Source organism: Pristiophorus japonicus, chromosome 15 (genome assembly GCF_044704955.1).
Source record: "Pristiophorus japonicus isolate sPriJap1 chromosome 15, sPriJap1.hap1, whole genome shotgun sequence".
Lineage (NCBI taxonomy): Eukaryota > Metazoa > Chordata > Chondrichthyes > Pristiophoridae > Pristiophorus > Pristiophorus japonicus.
The window spans coordinates 11,192,107-11,213,807 of NC_091991.1; the positions used below are offsets into that span (position 1 = coordinate 11,192,107).

The 21,701-nt window shown below is 48.4% G+C and overlaps 1 protein-coding gene across 1 annotated transcript in view; it reads left to right on the forward strand.

Annotated features, from left to right (window-relative positions):
- Positions 1 to 3,720: 3,720 nt before the first annotated feature.
- nr1h4 (nuclear receptor subfamily 1, group H, member 4) overlaps positions 3,721 to 21,701 on the forward strand; it is a 75,974-nt gene continuing 57,993 nt past the window's right edge. Inside the window, exons 1-2 of the mRNA XM_070901555.1 lie at positions 3,721 to 3,814; positions 13,790 to 14,143. Coding sequence (XP_070757656.1) covers positions 3,721 to 3,814; positions 13,790 to 14,143 — 448 coding nt within the window. The remainder of the gene's footprint in view (positions 3,815 to 13,789; positions 14,144 to 21,701) is intronic.

The following is a 21,701-nucleotide window of genomic DNA, read 5'->3' on the forward strand; positions in this document are numbered from 1 at the left end:
TCCCTCAGTACTGCCCCTCTGACAGTGCGGCGCCCCCTCAGTACACAGTGCAGCACTCCTTCAGTACTGCCCCTCCGACAGTGCAGCACTCCCTCAGTACTGTCCCTCCGACAGTGCAGCACTCCCTCAGTACTGCCCCTCTGACAGTGCAGCACTCCCTCAGTACTGCCCCTCCGACAGTGCAGCGCTCCCTCAGTACTGTCCCTCCGACAGTGCAGCACTCCCTCAGTACTGCCCCTCTGACAGTGTAGCGCTCCCTCAGTACTGCCCCTCTGACTGTGCAGCACTCCCTCAGTACTGTCCCTCCAACAGTGCAGCGCTCTCTCAGTACTGCCTCTCCAACAGTGCAGCACTCTCTTAGTACTGCCCCTCCGACAGTGCAGCGCTCCCTCAGTACTGCCCCTCCGACAGTGCAGCACTCCCTCAGCACTGCCCCTCCGACAGTGCAGCACTCCCTCAGCACTGCCCCTCCAACCCACAACCTGCTGACGCAGAAGCGAGTGTGCGGCCCACTGAGCCACAGCGTAGATTTTTTTGTGCTTAAGTCCTTGGAATGGGATTTAAAGCCACAATCTTCTGACTCGGAGGTGAGAATGCTGCCCACTGAGCCACGGCTGATATCCGAAGATTGGTAAATTGGGCATCCCCTTACAGCCTGTGACCCTCCCCAGTTGATGCTGTAATGAAACGGCAATTAAAATGTAAATCTGCCCTGTTGGCTCTCCCAATAATCTTGTTTAGAAGTCACCACCTTTTAAATAAATTTACTGCAAATAGTACAGCAAGGATTTAAATAAATCAGGAGTGTGATGGAATACTCCCCACTTGCCTGGGTGAGCACAGCTCCAACAACACTCATGAAGCTCGACAACATCCAGGACAAAGCATCTCACTTGATCGGCACCCCATCCACCACCTTCAACATTCACTCCCTCCACCACCGGCGCACCGTGGCTGCAGTGTGTACCATCTACAAGATGCACTGCAGCAACTCGCCAAGGCTTCTTCGGCAACACCTCCCAAACCCGCGACCTCTACCACCTAGAAGGACAAGGGCAGCAGGCACATGGGAACACCATCACCTCCACGTTCCCCTCCAAGTCACACACCATCCTGACTTGGAAATATATCGGCCGTTCCTTCATCGTTGCTGGGTCAAAATTCTGGAGCTCCCTCCCCAACAGCACTGTGGGAGCACCTTCACCACACGGACTGCAGCGGTTCAAGAAGGCGGCTCACCACCACCTTCTCAAGGGCAACTAGGGATAGGCAATAAATGCTGGGCCTTGCCAGCGACGCCCACATCCCAGGAATGAATAAAAAGAATCGATCTTATGGCAAGAAGTATTAAATCCAGTCTTGCAGTTTTATGTATTGGTGATTTAATGTCCTGCCTCACAGCGGTTTCACAGTAACAATGAGCAAAGCCCCAGTTAGTGATTATGTGACGACAGGCCATTAGTGATGATGTAATGCTTGTTAAATGAGTACTTGTGAGACACGAAACACAATAATTTTACAAGGAATGAAAGGCCAGTGACATTATTTTTCATTTGTTTGGGATTTATCCATTTTTTTCCCACAAAGTTTGACTTAATTAGAGTAATGTGCAGGGCTATGGGGCAATATTGGGGGAGTGGGGCTGATTGGATCGCTCCTTCAGAGAGCCAGCATGGGCCTGATTGGCAAAGTGGCCTCCTTCTGTGCTGTATGATCCTATGATTCTAATTGGGCAACCTTACACCCATTCAACATTCGATTTGGTCAATGTAAACACTTTAGGGGCAACGCTACAGAAACCTGGCGGGTAGGCAGTAAAAATCGCCCTGGTTCTTTGCCTGGCCGAAAGCCGCCATGATCGCAACATCTGCGATTTTAACCTGCTCCCCTGAATGGGCAGCACGGACAGGCGCCCGGAGCCAACAGGGTCCTTCTGTACCCGGGCACGGTGCGGCCCGAAGGGGGCCCGACTGTGATTTTAACTCAGGCCTGAGCAGGGAAACCTGGGCTTGTTGTGTGCGCCAGCACTTGAGGCGATAATGTTTCCCGATTTAAGAGCTAGCACTGAGTCAAGCGGAATTAACCTGCAAATTCTCAGGCTTTGCTGACCTTGCTCGTTCACAGCTGTGTGTTGTGGATTGAGCCAGCGACCGAGGGCAAAGTGGACTTTGCTCTGGAGAGGTGCTCTCTATCTGCTTTGCATGCAACCTCCCTCCACCTCCCCCCTCCCCCCGCCCCACCACATAACCTTCGACCTCGCCCTTGTAACCCCGCCGAGTTAAATTAATGAATAATGTTGAAGGAGGAAAACTAAGAGGGACAAATCTCGATCTTCAGCGGGCCTGGTGATGAGTCTCGTAGGGCAAGAGAGCGTGATCGAGAGTTTAGACTTGCGTGCCCTTCCATCATTTACCGTTCATTCATTTTGACGGGCAGCAGATGACAGTGGCCATTGACCCGAGCTCACAGTGCATGCGCGCAGCCCCGCGAGGGTCTGCTCCGAGGGAGCCCAAGGTGGGGAACCTACCCTAATAGGAACATAGGAACAGGAGGAGGCCATTCAGCCGCTCCAGCCTGTTCCGCCATTCAATGAAATCACGGCTGATCTGTGACCTAACTCCACACACCCTTGGCTCCAGATTCTTTTATACCCTTAGCCAGCAAAAATCTATTGATCTCAGATTGTAAATTATTTCTCAAAACACTTTACAGCCAATGAAATACTTTTGGCGTGTAGTCACTGTTGTAACGTAGGAAATGCGGCAGCCAATTTGCGCACAGCAAGCTCCCACACACAGCAAAGTGATCACGACCAGATAATCTGTTTATAGTGATGTTGATTGAGGGATGAATATTGGCCAGGACACCGGGGATAACCCTCCCGCTCTTCTTCAAAATACTGCCATGGGATCTTTTACGTTTACCTGAGAGATGGGGCCTCGGTTTAACGTCTCATCTGAAAGACGGCACCTTCGACAGTGCGGCGCTCCCTCAGTTCTGCCCCTCCGACAGTGCAGCACTCCCTCAGTACTGCCCCTCTGACAATGCGGCGCTCCCTCAGTACTGCCCCTCCGACAGTGCGGTGTTCCCTCAGTACTGCCCCTGTGACAGTGCAGCACTCCCTCAGTACTGTCCCTCCGACAATGCGGCGCTCCCTCAGTACTGCCCCTCTGAGAGTGCAGCATCCCTCAGTACTGCCCCTCCGACAGTGCGGCGCTCCCTCAGTACTGCCCCTCCGACAGTGCGGCACTCCCTCAGTACTGCCCCTCCGACAGTGCTACATTCCCTCAGTACTGCCTCTCCGACAGTGCGGCACTCCCTCAGTACTGCCCCTCCGACAGTGCGGCGCTCCCTCAGTACTGCCCCTCCGACAGTGCGGCGCTCCCTCAGCACTGCACTGGGAATGTCAGCCTGGATTTATGTGCTGAAGTCTCTGGAATGGGATTGGAGCCCACGACCTTCTGACTGAGAGACGAGAGCGCTGCCCACTGAGCCACAGCTGACTCATGTCCCGCATGTGCTGTATGCTACTAAACTAAGTTGTGTAACATTACTGCATTAATACCACTGCTCTTGCTAATTGGGCACCTTGTCCACCTGCAGGGATTAACCTTTCAGGTTTCCTCGGGACAAATTAAAAATAAAATTGACGTCACAAATCACCGAAGTAACGCGTTTCGCAATTTCTGTCTTGTAGAATCGATCGCTTGCAGTGCCTGGATGAAGCAGTGGCTGAAGTCGGAGGCGAATATGTTGGGACACAGTCAGTTTTCACCATCAGAAGGATTCTGCCTCACCGACTCCTCCCTGTTCGGTAAGCTCACATCGACGGGAGAAAGAAAGAGCAAAACGCTGGCGTTCCTCCAGTGCCTGGCACACCGTCAGCATGCCCAGAGCGCCGCCACTGGAGCATGATTGACCTGCAGTCACTGGTGTAATGTCGTGGAAAGCGGCAGTACATCTACACACAGCAAGATCCCACAAAGGACGATACAGACTGGGCCTGTATTCACTAGAGTTTAGAAGAATGAGAGGGGATCTCATTGAAACGTATAACATTCTGACTGGGTTGGACAGACTAGATGCAGGGAGGATGTTTCCCCTGGATGGGAGGTCTAGAACAAGGGATCACAGTCTCAGGATACGGGATAGGAAATTTAGGACTGAGATGAGGAGAAATTTCTTCACTCAGAGGGTGGTGAACCTGTGTAATTCTCTACCACAGAAGGCTGTGGAGGCCAAGTCACTGAATATATTTAAGAGGGAGCTAGATTTCTGGAAACAAAAAGAATCAAGGGGTATGGGGAAAAAGCGGGAATATGGTGTTGAGATAGAGGATCAGCCATGATCATATTGAATGGCGGTGCAGACTCGAAGGGCCGAATGGTCTACTACTGCTCCTATTTTCTATGTTTCTATGTAAGATGACGACCAGATAATCTGATATGGTGATGTTGGTTATATCCTGGTGTTCTATTATTCCTCAGTCAATGCCACTATAAATTTCATTGCTGTGTGTGTGTGGGAGCTTGCTGTGTGCACATTGGCTGCCGCATTTCCTGCATGAAAACAGCGACTACACTTTCGAAGTACTTTATTGGCTGTGAATTGCCTTCGGATGTCCCGCGGATGTGAAAGATGCAATATAAATGCAATTTCTTTTTTTATTTCTTAAACTCTCTGTCCGGGATCAGTGGGCTGAATAGTATTTTCTCATTCCATGCTTTCATGTTCCATGTTCTTTTCCAGATATTTTTTATTATTCGTTCACGGGATGTGGGCGTCGCTGGCAAGGCCGGCATTTATTGCCCATCCCTAATTGCCCTTGCGAAGGTGGTGGTGAGCCGCCTTCTTGAACTGCTGCAGTCCGTGTTGTAAGTGGTTTTGCCCTTGGTGGTTTCGAATCACCCTAATTACCGAATTACAACAGTTCTAGACACCGCAATACACAGTTATAGCCAGATCTTCTGGTCTCAACCGTCACAATGCTTTTATTCAAGTTAAAGCACACACCTGCACCAGTAAAATACACCCTGGTGGTGTAAAACAAACAAACTCAGTACAACACACAACTCTGGCCCGTCTGAACAGGCCCCTAACGCGGAGTACCCACGTCTAAAATACCCCTGCTCGGATTGCACCACCGAATCTGTCCAACAGAATTGTGCATATGCTTACGATTCTTGCAAAAACCTCCCTACTAAGGCTTGGTTGGGACACACGACACCCTTTCACACTATGCAGTGGTCTTAATGATGTGTGGGCTGGGATAAATGCTCATCAATTACCCCTCTGGCTTACTCGCTGCTTCTCTCGATGAGGCGTATCTTCTGGTTCTGTACCAATCTGTGGTGTTCAAGTCCAGTCTCCAGGTCAGCTTCCCAGTCGAAATAGCGAGGTTCTCTTTGCTCGCAGACGGTGTTTCTTCTCTCTGTCCCAGACGGAGTGCTCAATCCTTGTGTGTTGAACGAAGCAAGCCGGCATAGAAGAGGGGAGAGAGAGAGAGAGAGAGAGAGCGAGAGAGATGGCTGCCGTTGCCGTCTCTTATACCTGCAAAAAGCTTCTTCTCGCCCAAAAGTTCAACGGTTCTTCCCCTGAGGCTGTGCAACGGAAAAGCAAAATCAAGCCTTTGGCCTGTTCCTTTGGTCAACTGGGCTGCACCTTGATGTGTGGCTCTGAAAAGTCTGGGTGGCCACATTGTCTCCTTTGTCTTTCGATGGCCTGAACACCAGCCACTTTGCTTAATGTCTCACTGATGGGCAAGGCAAAGGGCATGTCCATCAACCATTCGTGCCTTTGATTCCTTGCCCACCTGTGGGGCATGTTTGGACCTGTCCCATGTCAGTGCTGTCTGCTTCTCTGCCGTAACAGAAAATGTGTCCTAGCAATGTCCAAAAGTCTGTTTTCGCCGAATTCTTACAGTGTGGCGATGGTCTTATTATAGTTTCTTGTAGCGGTTTGGTACAACTGAGTGTCTCGCTGGGCCATTCAGAGGGCAGTTAAGAGTCAACCACATTGCTGTGGGTCTGGAGTCACATATCGGCCAGACCGGGTAAGGATGGCAAATTTCCTTCCCTAAAGAACATCAGTGAACCAGATGGGTTTTTACGGCGATCCAATATTTCATGTCCACCATCACTGACACTAGATTTATTTAATTAACTGAATTTAAATTCCCCAGCTTCCGTGGTGGGATTTGAGATCACGTCTCATTAGCTTAGGCCCCTGGATTACTGGTCCAGTAACATAACCACTAAGCGACTGTACCTCTATTGAACAAAGCCCTGCGACGGCTTCTCTCAGGGCAGCCCAGTTTCCCAGAGGGGTCCCTAAAAGAGGTGTCAGGCCCCTCATTAGCATATGCAAGGGGCCTGAGGCCTATTTTAGGCAGCTGCCCCAGACGCCTGAAAACTGGTCTATGCCAGCATTGGGTTGGACGTGTTTCATTTGTCTTTGGTCTCCAGAATTGTCCCTCATTGCATCCTTTTATGCCCAGAGAATGGGCATGGTGAGAGCCAGTTTCCAGGCTGGAAGAGCATCCAGTAATTGTCTTCTCTTTACTGTCACGGGTGAGTGAAGCAAATTCAGAGTGAGAGTAAATTCACTTCTTTTACTTTTCAAAGTAGTCAATTCGTGGTCCAATTCAGCCCATTGTGCTTAAAATCCTCCTCATCATCATAGGCAGTCCCTCGGAATCGAGGAAGACTTGCTTCCACTCTAAAAATGAGTCCTTAGGTGGCTGAACAGTTCAATACGAGAACCACAGTCCCTGTCACAGGTGGGACAGATAGTCGTTGAGGGAAGGGGTGGATGGGACTGGTTTGCCGCACGCTCCTTCCGCTGCCTGCATTTGATTTCTTCATACTCTCGGCGATGAGACTCGAGGTGCTCAGCGCCCTCCCGGATGCACTTCCTCCACTTAGGGCAGTCTTTGGCCAGTGACCCCCAGGTGTCGGTGGGGATGTTGCACTTTATCAGGGAGGCTTTGAGGGTGTCCTTGTAATATTTTCCCTGCCCACCTTTGGGCTCGTTTGCCGTGAAGGAGTTCCGAGTAGAGCACTTGCTTTGGGAAGAATCAATGGCGACATGAGGAAAAACTATTTTACACAGCGAGGGGTTAGGAACTGGAATGCACTGCCTGAGAGGGGGTGGGCGCCAATTCAAAAGTAGCCTTCTAACGGGAATTGGATAAATACTTGAAGGAGAAAAACAATTGCAGGGATATGGGGACAGGGCGGGTGAGTGGGACTAATTGGATCGCTCTTCGAAAGAGCCGGCACAGACTCGATGGGCCGAATGACCTCCTCCTACGATTCTAGGATCGTTGGTGCGATCAGCTGGAGTTGAGCCCTCGCTGGGAACACGTATGGACAGACCTCGGGCAACCGACTCCCAAGTTTCCACGGATTGAACTTAAAGAATGGAAAGCGTCGATTTGCCAAAACGTACTGCCGAGTGTAAGTTTGACCACGAGCATGAGTGAGCTCCAGTTGTACCAATCAGTAAAGCACTCAGCACTGACGGTCATTACTAAAGCCCTCTCACAGATTTATCAATTTCATATATATATTTACAGAGTGACTATTTGTACTAACACTTTTGTCCTCCTTCTGTGCCTGCATCCTCCAGACCCCGCCCCCGACGCCTCCCGCCCGAAACCAGAACTGGATGTGAGGTCCTGCAATTGATCACGTTGTCTAAGCCAGCCGCTGAATCTCCGACTGAGCTGGGGAGAGAGAGAGGTGCCGGGGAGAGAGGTGGTGGGGAGAGTGAGATGGTGGGCGAGAGAGGTGGCGGCGAGAGAGAGAGAGAGGGGGCGGGGGAGAGAGAGGGGGCGGGGGAGAGAGAGAGGGGTGGAGGAGAGAGAGAGACACACGGGGGAGAGAGAGAGAGAGGCGGCGGGGGAGAGAGAGAGGGGTGGAGGAGAGAGAGAGACACACGGGGGAGAGAGAGAGAGGCGGCGGGGGGGGCGGGGGGAGAGAGAGAGGGGCGGGGGAGAGAGAGAGGGGTGGAGGAGAGAGAGAGGGGTGGAGGAGAGAGAGACACACAGGGGAGAGAGACACACGGGGGAGAGAGAGAGGGGCGGGGAGAGAGAGAGGGGTGGGGGAGAGAGAGAGGGGCGGGGAGAGAGAGGGGCGGAGGAGAGAGAGAGAGACACATGGGGGAGAGAGGGGTGGCGGGGGAGAGAGGGGCGGTGGAAGAGAGAGAGAGGGGTGGGGAGAGAGAGGGGCGGGGGAGAGAGAGAGAGGGGCGGGGGAGAGAGAGAGGGGCGGGGAGAGAGAGGGGCGGAGGAGAGAGAGAGAGACACATGGGGGAGAGAGGGGTGGCGGGGGAGAGAGGGGCGGTGGAAGAGAGAGAGAGGGGTGGGGAGAGAGAGGGGCGGGGGAGAGAGAGAGAGGGGCGGGGAGAGAGGGGCGGGGGAGAGAGAGACACACAGGGGAGAGAGGGGCGGCGGGGGGAGAGAGAGAGGGGCGGGGGAGAGAGAGGAGCTGGGAGAGAAGAGAAACGGTGGGGAAAGAGAGAGGGGCTGGGAGAGAGACATACAGGGGAGGAGAGAGAGAGGAGATAGGGAACTCGGGGATGACGGATCACATTTCTCGGAAAGCTCGGTGCATCAAGGACAGCATTGGAATGGATGAAATCCAGAAGTCATGACACTGTCACTATTCACTTCATACCCAATAAACGTGTAACCCACACACAAAGACCCATCTATGGTGGGGGGAGGGGTTAGGCTGGAGGTGACAGCACTTGCGCTAGGCTAAGGGACTTTGACTGGAACTTGGAGGCTTTTACTGGATTGTTTGAGATCTATCAGCTATGGCTTCTGAAATCAGAATGGATCGAATTACAATTTGCAAAGTCAGTCAGAACTTGGGCTGGGGGTTCCAGTTAAACATTCCAGAAAAACTTCAGGGTGTGGCTTATCCTCCAAGGGGACCAATCAGCAATAGGTCATGTGATAATGGAGAGCTATCAGAGACATGGTGGCTATTTTATTAGTACAAATAAACGCGTCCATATATTTAAAGCTTTATTCTATGATGGTGGGCATGCAGTGGAAGAGAGGTGCTCGAGTCCTTTTTTTTTAACCTTTGGGGTGGAATGAAAGAAAGAACTTGCATTTATATAGCCCCTTTCACAACCTCAGGACGTCCCAAAACACTTTACAGCCAATGAAGCACTTTTTGAAGTGTAGTCACTGTTGTAAAGTAGAAAACATGGCACTCAGATTATCCCAAGTTTTACCTTAAGAAACAATATAATTTAATATCCACAAATTGGGTTCTGAGCAATGTGCAATTTTCGGTGTTATGTCGTTTCCATTCACTTATTTGGAGAATTTTAGCTATTATCTCTCAATCAACACCACTAGGTGTAATTTTGACTTTGTACGATAGTGTAATACGGGCGACAGTGAGTCATCAGCCCGATTTACATCTTTCCTGATTGGCTTCAACGGGAATAATATCGGGAGCGGTGTAAAGCAGGCTGCCGACTCACTATCACCCCTTTTATTTCATCACACAATGTCAACATGCTCCCCACTGTGTCTGTACATGTTTCACACTTTCCCACAGATCGTTCACAGGCTGGCCAAAGTGTACAGGAACATTGTAGGCTTGTTATAGCGAGAGCACACTGGATGAATCAGACTCAGGGTCTCGTCTAACTCCAACAGATTCACTAATTATCGTGTCTGAAGACCGGCGATGCTTTGAACCAAATTACAGCTCATTCATCATCGAGAAAGGTTCAGTATTCTACACAGAATGCTCAGGCTGCCTCTCGTGACAGATATTGTCATTAATAACACTTTGAGAGCAGCGCCTCAGATAGAGTTTGGCACTTATGTTTCACGTGATGCCTTTTAATTTGATTGGAGAGAGTGTGGAGACTCTTAAACTGGTTATGAATTCTATCCATCTCTTTTTGACTTTATATTGCTATACACTGGCTTGCATGAATTGAGCCATAATGGACATGCATGCGAAGGAGCTAACTGGAGATTGAGTCTGTCAGTCTCGTACTTGACTCTGGCTTCTTGTTGACATTGTGTTAATTAAAGCCTTCAACAAAAAGGTATATCCACTTGAGGAAAGGATTGATGGCTATGGGGATATAGCTTGAGATGTCAACTACTCTGGAATCAATCAAACTGCATGTCCTACATCATTTTAAAAATTTGTTCCTGGGATGTGGCTGTCGCTGGCAAGGCCGGCATTTATTGCCCGTCCCTAGTTGCCCTTGAGAAGGTGGTGGTGAGCCACCATTTCAGAGGGCAGTTGTGGGCCAAACACAGGGCTGGAGTCACACATAGGCCAGGCCGGGTAAGGGCGGCAGATTTCCTTCCCCAAAGGACAATAGTTGAACCAGATGGTCACCATTACTGATACTTGCTTTAAAAAAAATTCCAGTTTTATTTAATTAACTGAATTTAAATTCCAAAGCTGCTGTGGTGGGATTTGAACTCATGTCTCTGGATCATTAGTCCAGTTGTTGTCCTTGGCTTCATATCTGCCAGATGTTGGAGGACAGGCAGTGGGAGGGAGAAGCTCATGCCTTTTTAACCTTTGGGATGGAATCAAAGAAAGATCTGCATTTATCATCATCATCATAATCAGTACCTCGTAGCGAGGATGACTTGCTTCCATGCCAAAAAGGGTTGAGTTCACAGGTGTTTCAATGAAGGATCTAACATTCCAGGTCCCGAAATACATCTTGGAAGGTGGAAGATGCCTGTGCGTGGATTTTTTTAATGGGCTTGACAGAGGCTAGGTCTTGGTCCAGTGGCAAGGATTAACCAAGACGACTGGAGACCAGCTCTGCTGCACGGACCTAGTGCGCGCACATATCGCAGTGTGGGCTGGGCCCGTGCTGCCCCCTGGGCCCTCGCCTCTTCTGGACCCCGAACTCTCACCTCTCCTGGGCCCTACGTCGCTCTACAATCTCTCGCCCCTGCATTTATACAGCGCATTTCACAGCCTCAGGGTGTCCCAAAACGCTTTACAGCTCATGAAGTGTAGTCACTGTTGTAATGTCGGAAACGTGGCATTCACGTTATCCCACGTTATACCTTCAGAAACAATATAATTTGGTATCCACATATAGGGTTGTGAAAATGTGCATTTCCCCATGTTATGTGATTTTCATTCGCTGATCGGGAGAATTTTAGCGATGAGAGAAGATTGGATAGGCTGGGGTGTTTTATTTGGAACAGAGGAGGCTGACGGGAGACCTAATTGAGGTGTGTAAAATTATGAGGGGCCTAGATAGAGTGGATAGGAAGGATCTATTTCCCTTAGCAGAGGGGTCAGCAACCAGGGGGCATAGATTTAAAGTAATTGAGGTTTAGAGGGGAAATTTCTTCACCCAGAGGGCGGCGGGGGTCTGGAACTCACTGCCTGAAAGGGTGGTAGAGGCAGAAACCCTCACCTCATTTAAAAAGGTACTTGGATGTGCACTTGAAGTGCCGTAACCTACAGAGCTACGGACCCAGAGCTGGAAAGTGGGATTAGGCTGGATAGCTCCTTCTCGGCCGGCACGGACACGATGGGCCGAATGACCTCCTTCCATGCCGTAAATGTCTATGATCCTATGATCTGTGGTGGTGGGGTATGAATGTTGCCTTTACTCTATCTCCTTGACACCAGAATGCTCCCAATGGATTCCAATGGCAATTCCCACACCCCTAAATGCCATGTTGAGTTATTACCATTCAAGGCACAGTCTGAACACTCGGACGTGTGTGAGGCACTCCTGCAATCAGGTGCTTTGAGCTGTCTGATATCAGCACTTCTGTACGGGGAGTTAATGAGTAAGCTTCGGTAACCTTTGGTCTCTGACCCAACCAAACAATTAACCCGAGGAAGTCATTTAATGCACTTTAGCGGAGGAAGATTTCTCTCCCTCACTGCTCCCCATATGTAGGAACTGTCTCTCTTTTTAGCCTCCGAAGAATTTATTTCCTGCTGTTGTGGGGGGTGGGGGTGGGGGGGGGGGGGAGACAGGGAGAAATCTCTCACACCACCAAAGCTTTGTTAAAAGTTGTGGTTACAGAAGGAGGCTTTACACCCGCACCTGCCACGGAGCTGTTTAAAATGAAGACTGTGAAAGGTAGGATGTGATTATACTACCAGCACGTACTAGGTACAGAGTAGCGCGAGCTCAGCCTGAGGCAGTGATGGTTAACCCTTCACAACAGTGTTAGACTGTATTCTCAGCTTTCGGACAGGCTTCAACTTGGGTCTGATTGAAAGGCAACACTGGTTTTAAAACAATTCTGTTTTAGTACGTTCTTTAACGAGAGTCAACCCCATCATGGTAAAGCTTTATTCATTACAGAAAAGAGGGAGATATGCCATTAGACTTAGAAATGATGGCTGTGCTGTATTGCTGAGATTCACAGCCGTGTAATGTGGTAAAAAGGAAATGAGTCGATGCAGGAACCTTTTCTAAATCTTGGAGAAATTGTGGCATTTTCTTTAGAAGTTAAGGTTTCAAGTAAAAGGTCGTTCTTCAAGCAAATTCTTTTTCGAATGCTTTTTCAATATTTTGAGAAGCTTTAACAAAATGATATAAATGTCATTTTGGGAAAGTTCTGAGAAGGGGCAGCGCACCAGTGTTAGTGAGATTCGTTAACTCTTTCTGTGCCCGATGGTCGCTAGCACGGTTCTGACGGCAGGTCTGCGGTGGAACGTGAATGCGACCTTTGTACCAAACACTAAAGGGATGGACTAGAAACAGAGAATGCTGCAAATACTCAGCAGGTCAGGCAGCGTCCGTGGAGAGAGAAACAGAGTTAACGTTTTGGGTCGATGACCCTTTCGTCAGAATTAAGGGGTGGAAATTGATTCTGGTCCGTTTTGGGTCAATAACCAGTGGCATGCCCCACCTGGGAGGCTCAAAATTGAGCCTCTGCCCGGATTTGAGCAGATGATCCACCGTCACCTGACCAGGTGGTTCGCTCAAGTCAATTTTTGCCCAAGGAGGACAATTGGAAAATTCCCCTTAACTGTCCAGCGACATCACTTATACTGAAACATTCAACACTCCACCCCAACCGGAGCCATGTGATCTGGAAAAAAAATATGGGGCATGCCAAGAGAGGTGTGTGTGTCCGTGTACTAGACGGATGCAAGCATTCCTGTTCATTATTCCGATTTAATATCACGTTTAAGTTAGGCCAATGACTGGTTAGACCTCCGCTGGAGTATTGTGTCCAATTCTGGGCACCGCATTTTCGGAAGGATGTCAAGACTTGGAGATGGTGTGGAGGAGAGTTACAAGAACGGTTCCAGGGATGAGGGACTTCAATTATGTGGAGAGACTGGAGAAGCTGGGGTTGTTCTCCTCAGAGCAGAAAAGGGTAAGGGGAGATTTAATAGAGGTGTTCAAAATCATGAGGGGGTTTTAATAGAGTAAATAATGAGAAACTGTGTCCACTGGCTGGAAGGTTGGTAACCAGGGGACACAGATTTAAAATAAGTGGCAAAACATCCCAGGGGAAAATGGAGGAGAATTCTTTTTACGCAACGAGTTGTTGTGATCTGGAATACGTGCCTGAAAGGGTGATGGGAGCAGATTCAAGAGTAACTTTCAAAAAGGAATTGGATTAATACTTGAAGGGGAACATTTTGCAGGGGCATGGGGGAAGAGCAGGGGGGAGTGGGACTAATTGGATCGCTCTTTCTAAGAGCCGGCACAGGCACGATGGGCCGAATGGCCTCCTTCTGTAAGTTTCTCTGATTCTAAGTGACTGATTATCTCTTTATCTTTTTGAACTAAGATGTCTTGGCAGACCAGCCCAGCCTATCCCTGCAAGACCCAGATGTTTCTGCTTACGCTCAGTACCCCAACACGCCGATGCAGCTGTGCGGCACGGTGTCTCCGTATTACCCTAACGGCAGCTACTACACCCAGTACACCGATGATTGGTACTCACCGGCCATGTACGATGTCAAAAAGCTGCCCTGCGACAGGATCTTTCACAAGGACATGGAAGAGTGCGGCGTTCCGGTGGTCAAGAAGTCCAGGCTGGGCGCCATTGCCGGGAAGATGAAAGGCGATGAGCTGTGCGTTGTGTGTGGAGACAAGGCCTCGGGATATCACTACAATGCCCTCACCTGCGAGGGCTGTAAAGGTAAGGACAGCTACACCCCCTGCACCTTCTCAGCCGCATTATCGGATGGCGCCGGGTTGTCGGCGGGAAACCAGAAAGAACAGAGGAGCGGATTCAATGGTAACTTTCAAAAGAGAATTGGATAAATATCTGAAGGGGAAAAATTTGGCAGGGCTACAGGGAAAGAGAAGGGGAGGGAGACTAATTGGATAGCTCTTTCGAAGAGGCACGATGGGCCGAATGGCCTCCTAATGGGCACAGCACACGTTGGGAAGGAAATCACTGCCTTATAGAGAGGGTGCAGAAGGTTTTTACTAGAATGGCACCAAGGATTTCTCTAGTGACTACACGTCAAAACATATTTCCTTGGCTGTAAAGTGCTTTGGAATTTCTCCACCCCAGAGAGCTGTGGAGGCTGGGTCATTGAATATATTTAAGTTGGAGATAGACAGATTTTTGAATGATAAGGGAGTCAAGGATTATGGGGTACAGGCAGGAAAGTGGAGTTGAGGCCATGATCAGATCGGCCATGATCTTATTGAATGATGGAGCAGGCTCGAGGGGCCAAATGGCCTATTTCTTATGTCATGTTCTAAGGTCATGAAATGTAAATGCAAGGAAAGGGGGATAATGGGAAATGTGTCTGCATTCCATTGAATTTAGAAGATCAACGGGTGATCTAATTGAGGTGTTGAAGATGGTTAAAGGAGTTGATAGGGTAGATAGAGAGAACTAGTTCCTCTTCTGGGAAAGTAGCAGAACATGGGTGACTCTTACATTGGAACTCATAGACATTACAAGATGGAAACAGGCCACTTGGCCCAAGCAGTCCATAGTCCATAGCAATGTCCTAATCCCTCTTCCCACACTGTTCTAGCAACATAGGAACAGGAGTAGGCCATTCAACCCCTCAAGCCTGTTCCGCCATTCAATGAAATCATGCTGATCTGTATCATAACTCCATTTACCCACCTTGTTTCCATATCCCATAATATCCTTGCCTAACAAAAATCTATCTGTCTCAGTTTTGAAAGCTCCAACTGACCCCCGGCCTCAACAGCTTTTTGGGGGAGAGAGTTGCAGATTCCCACTGCCCCTGTGTGTGAAGAAGTGCTTCCTGACATCACCCCTGAACGGCCTGGCTCTAATTTTAAGGTTCTGCCCCTTGTTCTTGGACTCCCCCCACCTGAGGAAATAGTTTCTCTCTACCTACCTCATCAAATTCTTTAATCATATTAAACACCTCAAATAGATCACCCCTCAATCTTTGATACTCAATGGTCAGTATTCCCCCTTTCCTTGCATTTCTATAGTGCCTTTCATGACCTTGGGATATTCCAAAGCGTTTACAGCCAAGGAAGTACTTTTTGAAGTGTAGTCACTGTTGTAATGTAGGAAGACAACTTGCGCACAGCAAGCTCCCACAAACAGCAACGTGATGATGGCCAGATAATCTGATTTAAAACATCTTGTGGGCGAGTCCAAAACTAGGGAGCCATAATTATAAGATGGTCACTAATAAATCCAATGAGGAATTCAGGAGAAACTTCTTTACCCAGAGAGCGGTGAGAATGTGGAACTCGCTGCCACAGGGAGTGGTTGAGGCGAATAGTATCGATGCATTTAAGGGGGAAGCTGGATAAACACATGAGGGAGAAAGGAATAGAAGGAGATGGTGATGGGGTGAGATGAAGAGGGGTGGGAGGAGGCTGGTGTGGAGCATAAACACCGGCACGGACCCGATGGGCCGAATGGCCTGTTTCTGTGCTGTAGACTCGAAATAAAAATAAAGATCAGTGAAAGTTAATTTGGGATTCATATTTTCTGTGCAGAATGTGGATGTAAATCGAAGGAAAACAACTCACTTTTCTTGTCAATGAAATGTACAGTAATTATTTTCACATTAGGACAAAAATTTGAGTGTGATAATGTATTACGTAAGGAAAAGTAATTTATTTTTAATCAATGGCATCATTAATCATGTTTAATATTAAATATCAGTGGAAGGCATGTAGTCCCAGAATAGATAAGGAGCTGAATCCTGCAGTGATAAAGTGAGATATATGTCACATAATGGGAGATGTTTTAAAACAAATGCTCAATACACCTGTGCTTAAATCCCTCAATGGCCTCGCCCCTCCCGATCTCTGTAACCTCCTCCAGCCCCGCAACCTCCCAAGATCTCTGCTCTGCACCAACTCTACATAAGAACATAAGATTTTTAGCAGGAGTCGGCCATATGGCCCCTCGAGCCTGCTCCGCCATTCAGTAAGATCATGGCTGATCTGATCATGGACTCAGCTCCACTTCCCTGCCGGCAGCCAATATCCCTTTACTCACTTACCGCTCAAAAATCTGTCTTATCTCCGCCTTAAATATATTCAATGACCCAGTCTCCACAGCTCTCTGGGGCAGAGAATTCCATAGATTTACAACCCTCCCAGAGAATTTCTCCTCATCTCAATTTTAAATGGCGGCCCCTTATTCTAAGACTGTTCCCTAGTTTTAGTTTCCCCTATGAGTGGAAATATCCTCTCTGCATCCACCTTGTCGAGACCCCTCATTATCTTATATGTTTTGGTAAGATCACCTCTCATTCTTCTGAACTCCAGTGTGTATAGGCCCAACCTACTCAACCTATCCTCATAAGTCAACCCCTCATAGAAACATAGAAAATAGGTGCAGGAGTAGGCCATTCGGCCCTTCGAGCTTGCACCACCATTCAATGAGTTCATGGCTGATCATTCCCTCAGTGCCCTTTTCCTGAACGTATCTTCCATTGCTTGGCCTGGAGCAGGAGGAGGGAGTTCGGCTACAGTGGGTACACTTGTCCTCACAGCCAACCAAGTCCAGATGAATGGTAACACCCTCGCTGCGTATTAACTAGGGGCCTTAACAAATTCAGGAAAACCCATTGCATCTTTACAGATCGCTTGTAACTGACCAGATCTTGATTAACCCGATGGCGACAATATATACAAGACCGTAAGCACTGCCAAGCATCAGCCAGTAACGGGGGACCCCCTGACTTGGGGGACTCGCTGAAACCGTGCGCAGGGAGGCTGGAGAAATTAAAACCCCTGAAGAGGCTGCCACACAGAGACCCGGGGGTGGGGGGCATCACTTTTTACCAAACTCGCCGGGCAGGAATCACCACGGGATGGGATGGGACGCCAGTATTACCCCACTCCCGATACTGACTCCGGGCTGTAAAGTCAGCGCTGGCCCCCCATCCATCCATCCCGGCAGTTCCCCGCGGGGTAGGGCGGCTCAGGATAAAATTGTTCCCCCCACCCCCACCGTTCAAAGACCTGTCAGGCTATGTCACCAATTGCTTTGCTAATCAATATGAGAACAAATAATGGGAAAATATTCCAGCAGATCAAAGGGGCTGTATTAACTTTAGGGCAGTTTTTGGGATCGGCTCCTCTAAACAGTCTGTTGCCAAAACTGTTGGCGTCACAGTCGACATCTCTCCAGTTCCATCAAAGGTTAGTAGTAAAGACAAATATATCCGTATGGCACTGACTAGGTCATCAAGGACCCTTAGGTCGACACAGTGACAAACCTTAAATCTCTTACCTGGCATTGCTCAATTGGGCACATTCAAAGCATTACTTCCAACTGGCAGAGGGTGGGGTGGGGGGGAGAGAGACAAACAGTTCTTTAGCTCAGAGTAAGTGCTAAGCAAGCATTAACATTTGACACAGATCACACATGGCACAATTCTGTTCAGGAACTATGGTTACGAGCTGCCCTGGCTGTAAGTACCTAGGTGACGCTAATGACCCCTCTCATCAAACATAATGTCCTTGCCAGGTTTAGAACTGTTTCAAAAAAATTCATTCACGGGATGTGGGCGTCGCTGGCAAGGCCAGCATTTATTGCCCCTCCCCAGTTGCCCGTGAGAAGGTGGTGGCGAGCCGTTTTCTTCAATGCTGCAGTCCATGTGGTGATAACTGAGTGTCTCGCTGGGCCATTTCAGAGGGCAGTGAAGAGTCAATCACATTGCTGTGGGTCTGGAGTCACATGTAGGCCAGACTCATCTCCAGAATCAACCTAGTGAACCTTCTCTGAACAGCCTCCAATACAAGTATATCCTTCCTTAAATACGGAGACCAAAACTGTACACAGTACTCCAGGTGTGGCCTCACCAATACCCTGTACAGTTGTAGCAGGACTTCTCTGCTTTAACACTCCACTCCCTTGCAATAAAGGCCAACATTCCATTTTTCCTTCCTGATTACTTACTGGCCTCTTATGCATCACCCACTTCCTTTGCCTTCTCATTGGCGGCCGTGCCTTCAGCTGCCTGGACCCGAAGCTCTGGAATTCCCTCCCTAAACCTCTCTGTCTTTTGTCTGCCCCCTATTTAAAAAAGGAGGCAGACTAAAAGCAGGAAACTATAGACCAGTTAGTCTAACATCTGTGGTTGGGAAAATGTTGGAGTCCATTATTAAATAAGCAGTAGAAGAACATTTGGAAAAGCAAAATTCGGTCAGGCAGAGTCAGCATGGATTTATGAAGGGGAAGTCATGTTTGGCAAATTTACTGGAGTTCTTTGAGGATGTAACGAACAGGGTGGATAAAGGGGAACCAGTGGATGTGGTGTATTTGGACTTCCAGAAGGCATTTGATAGGGTGCCACATAAAAGGTTACTGCACAAGATAAAAGTTCACGGGGGTGGGGGTAATATATTAGCATGGATAGAGGATTGGCTAACTAACATAGAACAGAGAGTCGGGATAAATGGTTCATTCTCTGGTTGGCAACCAGTAACTAGTGGGGTGCCGCAGGGATCAGTGCTGGGACCCCAACTATTTACAATCTATATTAACGACTTGGAAGAAGGGACTGAACGTAACGTAGCCAAGTTTGCTGACGATACAAATATGGGAGGAAAAGCAATATGTGAGGAGGACACAAAAAATCTGCAAAAGGACATAGACAGACTAAGTGAGTGGGCAAAAATTTGGCAGATGGAGTATAATGTTGGAAAGTGTGAGGTCATGCACTTCGGCAGGAAAAAATCAAAGAGCAAGTTATTATTTAAATGGAGAAAGATTGCAAAGTGCTGCAGTACAGCGGGACCTGGGGGTACTTGTGCATTAAACACAAAAGGATAGTATGCAGGTTCAGCAAGTTATCAGGAAGGCCAATGATATCTTGGTCTTTATTGCAAAGGGGATGGAGTATAAAAAGCAGGGAAGTCTTGCTACAGCTATACAGGGTATTGGTGAGGCCACACCTGGAATACTGCGTGTAGTTTTGGTTTCCATATTTACGAAAGGATATACTTGCTTTGGAGGCAGTTCAGAGAAGGTTCACAAGGTTGCTTCCGCGGATGAGGGGGTTGACTTATGAGGAAAGGTTGAATGGGTTGGGCCTCTACTCATTGGAGTTCAGAAGAATGAGAGGTGATCTTATTGAAATGTATAAGATTATGAGGGGGCTTGACAAGGTGGATGCAGAGAGGATGTTTCCACTGATGGGGGAGACTAGAACTAGAGGGCATGATCTTAGAATAAGGAGCCGCCCATTTAAAACAGAGATGAGGAGAAATTTCTTCTCTCAGAGGGTTGTAAATCTCTGGAATTCGCTGCCCCAGAGAGCTGTGGAAACTAGAACATTGAATAAATTTAAGACCTAAATAGACAGTTTCTTAAATGGTAAGGGGATAAGGGGTTATGGGGAGCGGGCGGGGAAGTGCAGCTGAGTCCATGATCAGATCAGCCATGATCTTATTGAATGGAGGAGCAGGCTCGAGGGGCCGTATGGACTACTCCTGTTCCTATTTGTTATGTTCTTATGTTCTTATGTTTTACTATGTTAAAGGTGCTATATAAATGCATGTTGATGTAGCAAACTTCTTCCTGTGCTATAATGGAGGCACTAACCCAAAATTGCGACAGGCACGCTGATTCATTGAAAGTGTAACGGCTGTTATCAATTCTCAAACACAATCATAACTGGTCCAAACCACAAGCCAAATTCCATAGAACCACGGAGGAGGCGATTTGGCCCATCATGTCTGTGCTGCCTCTGGTAGAGCAATCCAAAACTAATATCAATGCCATGCTCTCTCTCTCTTCAATGCTTATTTATTCTTCCCTTAACAATGAAATGGTCCCAGCTTCAGCTGCTCCACATGGCAAACTCTTCCATTCTGCCCTGTCCATCCTCTCATTGTCTTCTGCCCAAGGACAGATCCTAACTCAAGACTTGCGCGAGCTCCCTGAGCCACTTACTGGGGAAGAGGAGTTGAACTGGCTTTCCTTTGCCTTCCTCACAGTTCCTGATCTTCACAATCAAGGCTAAAGACCCCCGCCCACCCTTTGCAATGGGGGAGGTACCACCATCACCCATCGGGGACCAGTACCCCCGCTGGACATCAAACCAGTGTTCGGAGACTGTCTGAAATGGAGCCAAGTTGATCCATAGAAACATAGAAAATAGGTGCAGGAGTAGGACATTCGGCCCTTCGAGCCTGCACCGCCATTCAATGAGTTCATGGCTGAACATGCAACCTCAGTACCCCATTCCTGCTTTCTCGCCATACCCCTTGATCCCCCTAGTAGTAAGGACTATATTTAACTCCTTTTTGAATATATTTAGTGAATTGGCCTCAACAACTTTCTGTGGTAGAGAATTCCACAGGTTCACCACTCTCTGGGTGAAGAAGTTTCTCCTCATCTCGGTCCTAAATGGCTTACCCCTTATCCTTAGACTGTGACCCCTGGTTCTGGACTTCCCCAACATTAGGAACATTCTTCTTGCATCTAACCTGTCCAATCCTGTCAGAATTTTAAATGTTCCTATGAGATCCCCTCTCATTCTTCTGAACTCCAGTGAATACAAGCCCAGTTGATCCAGTCTTTCTTGATATGTCAGTCCCGCCATCCCGGGAATCAGTCTGGTGAACCTTCGCTGCGCTCCCTCAATAGCAAGAATCCCTAGAATTGTTGCAACCATCAATGAGAAGATGGTTATTCCATCGACCATAGCAAAATCCGAAGCTGCTGTGCAATCCAAGCACCTCTTCTTCCACTAGTTTGTGGCAGTAAGACGATGTGGTTCATTCATTGATGCCGTGTAGCCGAATTAGTCTACCTGGTTTAAAGTTGAGAATTTGTTATAGATGGGTGTCCCACAGGAAGGTAGAATCATCAAAATTTCTGGCACCGAAGGAGGCCATTCAGTCCATCGGCAGGTATTGAGGCAGATTTTTCACTTCATGCCACAAGGGTTAAGAGTTTGGAGAGGGGGTGTAAAATGCATATCGCAAAAGTAGGAACTTGAGTACATAGGAATAGGAGGAGGCCATTCAGCCTCTCGAACCTGTTCCACCATTCAATGAGATCAGAGAATTAAACATGTGGCTCAAAGACTGGTAGAGAGAAATGGGTTTTGGGTCTTGGGGCACTGTACTGGGGTAAGAGGGAGCTGTTCCGATGGAACGGGCTGCACTTGAACCATGTTGGGACTAGTGTTCTGGCAAATCAAATAACTAGGGCTGTAGAGAGGGCTTTAAACTAATTAGTGGGGGGAGGATTCATGTGAGCAGAAATTTAAAATGTC